This window comes from Rhodamnia argentea, chromosome 10 (genome assembly GCF_020921035.1).
Source record: "Rhodamnia argentea isolate NSW1041297 chromosome 10, ASM2092103v1, whole genome shotgun sequence".
Taxonomy (NCBI): domain Eukaryota; kingdom Viridiplantae; phylum Streptophyta; class Magnoliopsida; order Myrtales; family Myrtaceae; genus Rhodamnia; species Rhodamnia argentea.
In genome coordinates this window covers 20,562,757-20,573,383 of record NC_063159.1, presented here as the reverse complement: position 1 = coordinate 20,573,383, position 10,627 = coordinate 20,562,757, and the positions used below count along the sequence as shown (strand labels likewise).

The 10,627-nt window shown below is 39.3% G+C and overlaps 1 protein-coding gene across 2 annotated transcripts; it reads left to right on the top strand.

Annotated features, from left to right (window-relative positions):
* Window positions 1–3,661: 3,661 nt before the first annotated feature.
* LOC115742283 (cyclic nucleotide-gated ion channel 1) lies at window positions 3,662–8,690 on the top strand. Of its 2 annotated transcripts, none has more exons than XM_030676476.1 (8): window positions 3,662–3,809; window positions 4,502–4,628; window positions 4,942–5,509; window positions 5,622–5,834; window positions 6,037–6,317; window positions 6,783–6,894; window positions 7,218–7,454; window positions 7,757–8,690. In XM_030676476.1, exons 2-8 carry the CDS (start codon window positions 4,600–4,602, stop codon window positions 8,453–8,455), a joined length of 2,139 nt encoding a protein of 712 aa, XP_030532336.1. In that variant the 5' UTR covers window positions 3,662–3,809; window positions 4,502–4,599; the 3' UTR covers window positions 8,456–8,690. The 2 variants fall into 2 exon arrangements, with proteins under 2 accessions (XP_030532336.1, XP_048142027.1); XM_048286070.1 differs by having other exon boundaries at window positions 4,930–5,509.
* Window positions 8,691–10,627: the final 1,937 nt, after the last annotated feature.

Below are 10,627 nucleotides of genomic sequence, written 5' to 3'. Positions count from 1 at the left end.
GGTTGCTCAAGGTAGTATAGGATTTGGGCTCACACGTCTATTCAATCCTGATCGGCCGATCGCTCTCGAAAGCCCTAGCTTCGATCTAGTCTATGCTGTCGTCATCGTAAAGATCGCTGGTTTATCAGCTTCTCGAGGACCCATCTTTGGTTGGTGCTGTGTGGGGCTTGAGCCCGTTAATTTAAGCTCCGATGAAACTTGGTCGGTTCTTGAATTCTCGGATGATCACCATTTTGAATGGTGTTCAGGTTTATTTGTATATAGGATTGGTCTGTCAACGAACTGTTTGATTCAAATGACACTAATTGCTTGCTCTCCTCTGCTTAATGGAAGATGGAGAAACTGAAGTTCGGGTACTCTGAGCTTGCAGTTGAGTGTTGACTCCTAATCGCTAGCTGAGCGGGTGGATAAGTTATTCACGTACCGAGATTCGTTCTTTCATGGCTAACCACGATCTGATATCAAGGCAAAGTGATTGGTTTGCTTCATCAGGTTTGCTTTCACAATGGAGACATGACAAGTTAGGGTTGAGTATGATTTCTAGGTAAAATCTGGGATCGGAGAATCGGGAACCAGAAAATGGAACTAGTTTCAAATTTTAGGTATGCATGATAGGTTTCAAGTTCCAAAAATTAGGAAACCGATTTCGACGAATAGGTTCCGAACTTGAAACCTAAAATAAGTTTTTAGGTATTTCTTAAACTATGTCTTCGCGTGATCCCACCGTATCAAATGGCGTCCGATAATCGGTTTGTAATTTGAAACCACTAGTTTGAGCCTCCATTTCGACGAGTATCTAGGACTGAAATTTTTACTTTGACAACCTTACCAAAAAAATTTTTTTACTTTGACAATATTTTCTAATCTCCATATGTTTAAATGTGAATTATGATCGTGAATTGTAGTAACAAATGGTGGTAACTAAAGATGATAATATACTATAATCGTTCAATTAATAATATAGATGGATCCGGGTAAACTCTAAAACTAACCCTAGAACCTGTGATAGGGTTGGTCTCAAGTTTCAAAAAATTGAAGAATCGGTTTCGACAGATTGGTTCCAAAACTTGGATCCGATCCTGGAATTACTCACCCCTATGACAAATTGTCTTGTCCTCTATTTTTCCTCCTCTTCTTTTTTATTTTTTATTTTTAAAGTCAAAGCTACTATGAAGAAATACACCAAAAATCACATAACCAAACAGTAAAAAAAAAAAAATTAGTATTTGCTTACGTTCGTCGAGGGTCAAGGGTCATTGGCGCGAGCTCGGGGTCTCCTCGCCTTTGACGATTCGATCCTCTTTGGCTCCGTTTACTTCTGCCAGGCTTTGCCGTTGCTATGCTCTCCATCTTCCTGTAATCATGCCCCCTCTGATTTTTTTCCTTCTCTTTCTAACATGGAAGCTGCTTTGCAAAAATTACACTCGGAAGGAATTGGGTTTTTTTTCCAATTTAATTTTTTTTAAAAATATTTACAAAATTATTTTAAAAAAAATATTTACTAGTTTAGGCCTCGCTCGGCGGTTGGGCTGCCGAGCAAGACTGGGCCTTTTTTTTAAATTTCTTTTTTTTAAGTGTTTTAATTATTTATATTTATAATATTTAGTTTATTTCGTATTTTTTTAACATGTTTATATTTATTTTATTTATAATTTTTTTCTTGTGAAGCTTATCTTTATAATGTAATTAGTAATAATTAATATAAAAATTATTAAGATCTATAATTAATAACTAATGTTGTAATTATGTAATTAATTAAAAATATTCATAAAATAAAATTGGTAAGATATATGAAATTAAGGAACCCCCTTCTTAATTCAATATCTTTATAACATAATCAATCGAAAACCCATCTAGACGATCATGAATCGCAAAAATTACCATTAATAAATCCCGAAAATACTAAAAAAAAATAGGAAAAACCATCTAAACGATCCCGAATCGCAAAAATCTATTGTTCTTCACTGCCAACAGCGGTGTATATTGATTAGGACGCCATTTCGCTTCAGTAGACCAAATTTGAGCCCAATCCGATGTCGTCGACATGATCGGCCGATTCTTAACACATCACTATTTCGCCTTCCGATTGGATTTCTATCTATCCAATCCATCTAGAAATGCACTACTAATACATTCTGCATCACTCTAGCAAAACTACAAAAGCGGATAAAATTTGTCATTTATGAAATGTAGGGAAAAGGGCAAAAGAAGGATTTTTTTTTCAATTTAATTTTAAAAAAATATTTACAAAATGACATCTAGATCCTTATCCTCCTTAATTTCACATATCTTACCAATTTTATTTTATGAATATTTTCAATTAATTACATAATTACAACATTATTTATGAATTATAGATCTTAATAATTTTTTATATTAATTATTACTAATTATGTTATAAAGATAAACTTCGCAAAAAAAAAAATATAAATAAAATAAATATAAACATGTTAAAAAATACGAAATAAACTAAATATTATAAATATAAATAATTAAAACACTTAAAAAAATAAAATTTAAAAAAAAGAAAGAAGAAAAGGCCTAGCCTTGCTCGGTAGTTGGGTGCCTGAGCGGCTATCTTGGCCGCAAGACAAGTTGCTCGATAGTTGGGCTGCCGAGCGGGCCTCGCTCGGCAACCCAACTAACGAGCAAGACCCAAATTTGTAAATATTTTTAAAAAAAAAATAATTTCATAAATATTTTTTAAAAACAATTAAATTGGAAAAAAACCCGAAGGAATTTGACCAAAGGGTATTTGCTTTTGAGCAAATATATCTCAAGTAGACATTTTTTTTTCATTCGAGTGAAACGACTTTGCAAATTCCTCAAAAGCTCTCCCAAAACGCACCCCGAGTTGGCCGATAACTTTCTCATACGCACATGGAGCCACAAAAGAGATTGCTTTACTTCAACATCCAAAACGATATAAAGATGAGTCAAGAAATCTTAAAAGTGGTCTCTGATCAAAGAAAGTGAAAATTACGATCAACTGCTTACTACAATATATTTTTTTTTTTTTGGGTTTGGTCGAAACTGCTTACTACATTAAGTAACAATAAAATGTCCGAACGAGGTTCATGCGATTCTTAAGTGTGCTGAAAAACGATGTTTGTCCAATCTTGGGTTGCGATTTGCAGTAGAAAATCACGCAATTGCGCCCCCCCCCCTAAGTGAATGTCTGTCGCCGCACTTGCCGTAACACAGAACGGGGCAAAAAAAAAAAAAAATTCAAAACCATAGAGAGAGAGAGAGTGTATTAAGTATTAAAAAAGTTCGACCCCCCCAAAAAAAAAAGGGGAGTAAAAACTATTAAAAAGGATTCATCCGACGGTGGGTCCCACGGCTTCATTACCGTCTTTGACTCTGCTCTCCGGTTGGACTTTTGGCTTCTCTGTCGCGATTTGCTGATCAATTATCATCACCATATTATTTCCCCCCAAAAAAATAAAATAAAAATAAAAACAAAAACAAAAACAAAACGAATTAATTAACTGTTGGTTTCTGACAAGGAAAACGAGTCAAGCGCAAGCAGTCACACACACCCCCATACGCACTTGCCCTAAGACGCTTCCTCGAACTTTCTCTCCCCCTTCGTCCCTCCCCCCACTCTCTCTCTCTCTCTGCGTCTATGATTTGATCGCCATCGCAGTCAGCGCGGACTCGCTTCCATCGCCCCCGCTCGGTTCCTCCTCCCGAGCTTTTCTCCTCCTCCTTCTTCTTCTTCTTCTTGTTCGCCTCTCTCTTCGGGCGTCTGATGCCGTCGGCTCGAGTCGTCGCTGATCGTGTCCGGTTCTGGTTCGGCGCTTGAGGTCAGTTTGTCGACGGAGTTTGTTGTTTTCTTTTTCTTTTCTTTTTTTTTTTTTTCCCTTTTTTGGGACGCCATTTCGAGCTTTGTTCTTTCGTCGAGACTCGCGCTTAACTGTCTCCACCACGAACGGTTGCCTTTTTTCACTCCCTCGGTTTCCTAGAACTTCTGATTTAGGCGCCGGCGCCTCTCTTGAATGCCATTTTTTTTTGCCGTGTTTCTCTGGCTTTTTGCGGGATTGAACATGGATGCCATGCTCGTGTTTAGCATTTCGAGTGAAATTGGCGAGGGATGCCGTTTAATTTTGGATGATTGCTTTTGTTTCAATCGGCGGCATGGAGCGGTTTTGCTGATTCTTATGTAGAAGCTTCATACCGTTATAGAGGCATTTGATGCTGAATTGTGTAACGATGACGGAGCAATTAATTTTACCCGTGCTTTTATGGTAAGCGTCGCTTTTGTTTGTGGAAATGGAGGGTGCTGGTGCTGGCAGTGGGTGATTAACTGATTAATGAACTAATTTTTCTCTGGAGTTGCTGTAGTTCATGGGAGTTATTCCAGTTTTCTCTCTCCGAAAACTATGATACATGACTAGTTCGATCTTTATTGTTTTCCTAATCATAAGTGTGGTACGCTGTTAGCAGAATTAGTTGACCGTGTATGTTTTTCCCCCTCCCTTTGCGTCTATCTTCACAGCTAGAGCCAGTTCAGTACATGGAGAGGATCTCGGACTCTGACAGTGTGTTGCTCGGGATTTCTTAATTGGTGACGGTGTACTGTAACCATTCGGAGAAATGGATTATCCATCAGAGAAATTCGTAAGGTATCCCATCCGAAATCTCAAAGCAGCTTTTCCTTGTGCTTCACTCGCTTTCCTAGCAGTTTGTGGTAGCCGTTGAATATGTAATATCTTGGGTACGAGATAAATTGACCTGTATTGTGTTGCACATGGAAGAAAGTTCAGTTAACGTGGACCACCACGATATTTGATGACCTATTTTGAATATGTTTCTCTGGCTCTCTAAGCATTGAAGTTTCGAATTTTACTGCTCGAACATAGTGTCACTAAGTTTCAGTAGGACAAGATTTTAACAGTATCTTCTACCGTTATTATATGGTTTTTGACATTTTTCCAGGTTTCAGCCCCATAGTTCTGATAAAGCTAATGAAAGGAGATATGGTGGAAATATAGGATTACGGACAGGGAAATTTAGAAATGTCCTAAGTTCTGCCTCAGAGAAGTTTCAGCAAGGCTTCGAATTTGGTTCTGGACGTATAAAACATATTGGAAAATCTTGGAAATCGTGTTCTTTTACTACCATCCTGGCGAAGGTATTGCGATCCAGAAAGAGAGTTCTCGATCCCCAAGGTCCATTTCTTCAGAAATGGAATAAGATATTTGTGCTTTCGTGCATTCTTGCTGTGTCATTGGACCCCCTGTTCTTCTATGTTCCTATTATTGATGATCAGCGGAAGTGCCTTGGCTTGGATAGAAAGATGGAGATTACAGCCAGTGTGTTACGTTCCTTCACAGATATCTTTTACATCCTGCATATCATCTTTCAATTCAGCACAGGCTTCATTGCACCAGATTCTCGAGTGTTCGGAAGAGGTGTTTTAGTTGAAGATACATTGGCTATAGCAAAGAAGTACATAGCTTCGTACTTTCTAATTGACATTCTCGCGCTCCTTCCTCTTCCCCAGGTGCTGGAAAATTTTCTTTGACCTTTCTCAAGTACTATATTTCTCATCATATCGTGTCTATGTTAACTAACACCAATTTCTTGTTGGGTTTTGTCATTTTTGTGTATTGTAGGTTGTGATTTTGATTGTTATTCCAAAACTGAGGGGTTCGAGATCCTTGAATACGAAGAACTTATTGAAATTTATAGTTTTCTTTCAATACATCCCAAGGGTTCTTCGTATATACCCATTGTACAAAGAAGTAACAAGAAGTTCAGGCATCCTCACAGAGACTGCATGGGCTGGAGCCGCGTTTAATCTTATCCTGTATATGCTTGCTAGTCATGTAAGTTCTGCTCATAGATGCCTCATTTCTTGCCCTATATTGATATATGTCATCTCGTCTATCTTACATTCATAGAACCATGTTGCTTTCATACTCCTTATATTTCCTCTTTCTTTTCACTAAGTTGAAGAAGCCATTGTAGAGAAATTAGTTTTCTCTTGCAATTTTCTGTTGAGCTTACACTTATCTGTGGTTGTTATAGGTTATGGGTGCCTTTTGGTACTTATCCTCAATAGAACGAGAGACCACATGCTGGCAGCAAGCATGTCATCAAAATGTATGCAACAGTGTTTCTCTGTATTGTGATCACCCTAACCAGACAGTCAATGCATTCCTCGATACTTCTTGCCCTATACAGACACCAAATACTACTTTATTTGATTTTGGAATATACCTGAATGCCCTTCAAGCTCGTGTTGTGGAGTCAACCGATTTTCCACAGAAATTCTTTTTTTGCTTTTGGTGGGGACTGCAGAATCTGAGGTACAAATAAAAGTCTAAGCATTTTACGCTTTTTACTAGTGATGATTTCGTATACTGAGGATTTATATCTTCCTGTTGCATGGATGGAGCAATCAAAGTTTTCTGATAGCAGCTTGTGCTGTTCCAGTCATTGTGTGGGTCAGTGCAGTGGCACTGAGCGTTCCGTTATTGTAGTACACACGTTGTTATCTTCTAGGCTAAGGAGTCATTTGTAAAGAGAATGGATAATTAGTAAAGCTCTGGAGAGCCTTTTTACCTGAGCCATCCTTATTTAGGAAGTGGCATGTTATACCTGTCTCAAACATGATTACAATAGAGAAGAATGCTTGAGCTGGGTTGGGGGGATTTGTTGAGCTTGGCTTTAGTTGTCGTGTATATAAATCATTTTGGTTGGAGTAATCGATGGGATTCTACAGTTAGTTACTTTGTAAATTAATTTGAACTTACACATGCTTTTCCTTGCAGTTCTCTTGGTCAAAACCTTAAGACAAGTACATATGTCTGGGAAATCTGCTTTGCAGTTTTCATTGCCATCGCTGGCTTGGTGTTGTTTTCTCTTCTCATTGGAAATATGCAGGTTTGTCTCGCTTGTTTTCCTTTTAAGACTTAAACTTGTATTTTTATGTGTCAAATGGGCCATTTGTAAAGTCGGGTTGAATGTATCTCACTCCTTGTCTGAGGGAGTGTCCTCATAAGCTTTTGACTCCGGGTTATCATGCCATTCTCTCCAATTCAGTTTGTCCATTCTGTTCTTGTATTCCATGGACCGTACCGTTAGAATGTTTAGTGAAGAATGTCTAGGGAAAGTGTTGGTTTGTATTGGTTGGTTGTGTCTTTATTTCTAATGAGCTTGTCAACTGAAAGCCTGGACTGATGGGCGAGATTTTTTCTGTGAAACAGACATATTTGCAATCAACGACGACAAGATTGGAGGAGATGAGAGTGAAAAGAAGAGATGCGGAGCAGTGGATGACCCACCGTCTGCTGCCTGAGAATTTGAAAGACAGGATTAGGAGGTACGAACACTACAAATGGCAGGAAACCAGAGGTGTTGATGAAGACAATCTACTACGCAATCTACCCAAGGATCTTAGAAGGGACATCAAATGCCATCTCTGTTTGGCTCTTCTCATGAGAGTGAGTTTATTTTGAATGAATTTGTTTTCATCTATTATAGTGCCTATCCATCTCTTCTACATTTGATTTTCGAATTGTTAGCGTAAACATTTGGCTAGGGTTTCATAAGGAGTGCTAATTCTTGATAATTGTAATATGTCATCGTTATAGTAGGATGAATATAAGTTCTAGCTTTAGATATAAATCCTCTGAATGGGGAAGAAAAGAGCAAGAGTTAATGGGTATTTCTTGTTAGAAGTGGTGCTTGACTGGATCGTGAAGACACTGATTATGATTTTGTCCTTTTTTTCAATGCAAAAAAGGTGCCAATATTTGAGAAAATGGATGACCAACTGTTAGATGCAATGTGCGACCGTCTTAAGCCAGTTCTTTACACGGAGGACAGCTATATCGTTCGGGAAGGGGACCCAGTTGATGTGATGCTCTTTATCATGCGAGGCAGGCTATTGACCACAACGACCAATGGTGGGAGGACGGGATTTTTCAACTTGGAATATCTCAAAGCTGGTGACTTTTGTGGAGAAGAACTTCTCACATGGGCACTTGACCCTCATTCCTCGGCGAACCTCCCGATCTCGACAAGAACAGTCCAAGCCTTAACAGAAGTGGAAGCTTTTGCCCTGATCGCTGATGACCTTAAGTTTGTCGCCTCTCAATTCCGGCGGCTTCACAGCAAGCAGCTACGACACACTTTCAGGTTTTACTCACAGCAGTGGAGGACATGGGCAGCTTGTTTTATACAAGCCGCGTGGAGACGTTACACGAGAAAGAAGCTGGAAGAGTCTCTTCAAGAGGAGGAGAACAGGTTACAGGATGCTCTGGCGAAAGGTGGTGGGAGCTCACCAAGTTTAGGTGCCACCATCTATGCATCCCGTTTTGCAGCAAATGCCCTTCGTGTCTTACGAAGTAAAGGGTCGAGGAAGGCAAGGATGCCAGAGAGAATACCTCCAATGCTACTTCAGAAGCCGGCAGAGCCCGACTTTACTGCTGAAGAGCAATAGTTGGTAGTATTCAGTCATTTATGTGATGCTGCTGTATAGAAATGAAAATTTCATTGCATTAGAGCACTGTCGCCTCGCTTGCATAGGTCTGTGTATACGTCTTTTTGGTATTTTAAATGCGGTCACTGCTGCCGTTATTCGTTGTATGGAATTAAGACAGGTGATCAAACCGAATTCTGTGCAATCAATCTGAACTTTATTTCGCAGTGAAAAAAAAAAAATCGGTGAGATTTATACTCTCTCTGGATTTATCCAGCTAAAATGTTGGAAGAACCACAACTAGATTCTTTGATGATGGCCAACGCGAAGTGCCATTATGTCAGCTATTATTTTTGGATTATATTGTATCGAAAATTATGTTTGTTTTTTACTCTAGTGAAAACACCAACTTGAATGCAAGCATCATCCCAGTGTTACAGAGACTATTTTGTTTCGTGAAGCTGATTGCTTTCTTTCTTTTTCCAACCTTTTCTGGAGGGAACATGAAAAGTATAATAAGAAAGAACATAAACCGAACAATTGGGTCCGGTCAGAACGGATTTAGCCGGGTTCTTTGACAGCCCTACTTGGTACCCACTGATCCAGAGTGAAAGTCACACTTCACTGAACAATTTCTGCTATTTTCTAGTTAATAATGCAGCGATTGATGTCGAGAGGATGAGACCTGAGGGTTCCCAAATTTGTATATCCACCATGGACAGCTTAGCAGATATACGCACTTGCTCTTACCAAAGTTATCAAGGTAATCCCGTCTTCAAACCGTAATTACACTGTCCTTCCACGGCTAGAGTGATAGTTATGGACATGAGATGCTTCACTCTAGACTTCAGAAAGTGACTCTGTCGGGTTGTCTAAAAAGCAAACAGAAACAACGAAAAGAAAAGACTTGGAAGTGAGAGGCGCTTTTTAAACTCTAGTTCTGTGAAGCTGATGCTTGCTGTGATGACACCGTGTGCTGCGTCTCACTATAATTAGCATCTCGTACCTTTGTTACATCATTTAATTATTAGCAAAAGAGTGTGTGTATATATATATATATATATATATATATATATATATATATATTCATGGGATCAAGTCCAAATTACTAACAAAAAACGGGCTCAAACTCTGAAAGTCCTCGAGTGTCCAAGAAGCGCTGTCGCCTTGAGTCCCCTGCTGGGTCAGCTCCCTTGGACCCCTGCCCGCTCATCGGGGCACGACCCCCGCGCTTGGACCCCTGCCCGCTCATCGGGGCACGACCCCCGCGCTTTACTGTTGATAAGGAGTATAAATCATACCCCAACGTTTCTCAATATCTATTGAATTGAAGTTGACTTGTAAGTCCGGACAACATTGATGTTACTACGGGCCTATGGCGATGCTTCATCTTGTTCACACCCACGATACTCGTGCTTGTCAAACAAATCCTTAGCGATTGAAGTTCCGAGAGGCGTGACTCGGTAAAAACAAGTTGGAAATTTCCACTGTCTCACTCAGCAAACAAAATGTACTTTACTTGAGAATTGTTTATGGAGTGTAGCCTGTTTGGCCCAGTTTGAGATGATCCACTTTTTCTTACTTTGGGACGAGGCACATGTCAATATCTCCACTAAAGCCCACACATTACATTGCTTGTTATTGTTCCATCCTGGGTTTCCACAGTGAAGTCGGCTTTAGCACTGTATTATTCACAAACTGAAGCTGAACGAGGGAGGTTTATGTGCTTATGGGCCATGTTAAACCTTCTGTGTTCACGTTTCTGGGACATGACTCAACCAAAATATTAAGTTGGATCTCAGTTTCCAATAGACTGGCAGAAAAAGAAGAAAAATCCAGTTCTGGAGCTGAATCACCGTACGTTAGAAGGAAATAACAATGGGAGAAGAAATCCAGCATGCTGATCACGGTCATAACCGACGACAGTATGCCATTAACAATGAAGCCACCTTCTCCTACATTTTCTCTTGCAGAAGAACTCACTAAAGGGCCTCATAAGAGAAATCCTGAATTCCTGTTCACAGAAATCATCATTACAATAAGAAGTTATGCATATTGTTTGTCACGAAATTTGCGATTCTTGTGATGTTGATATGCATCAGCTCACTTTGTGAGAGAAAAATATTACATTTTAACCTGTATGATTGTGAGCCTTTAATCTTCTAAAGCATAATATGCCTCTACGATATTTGA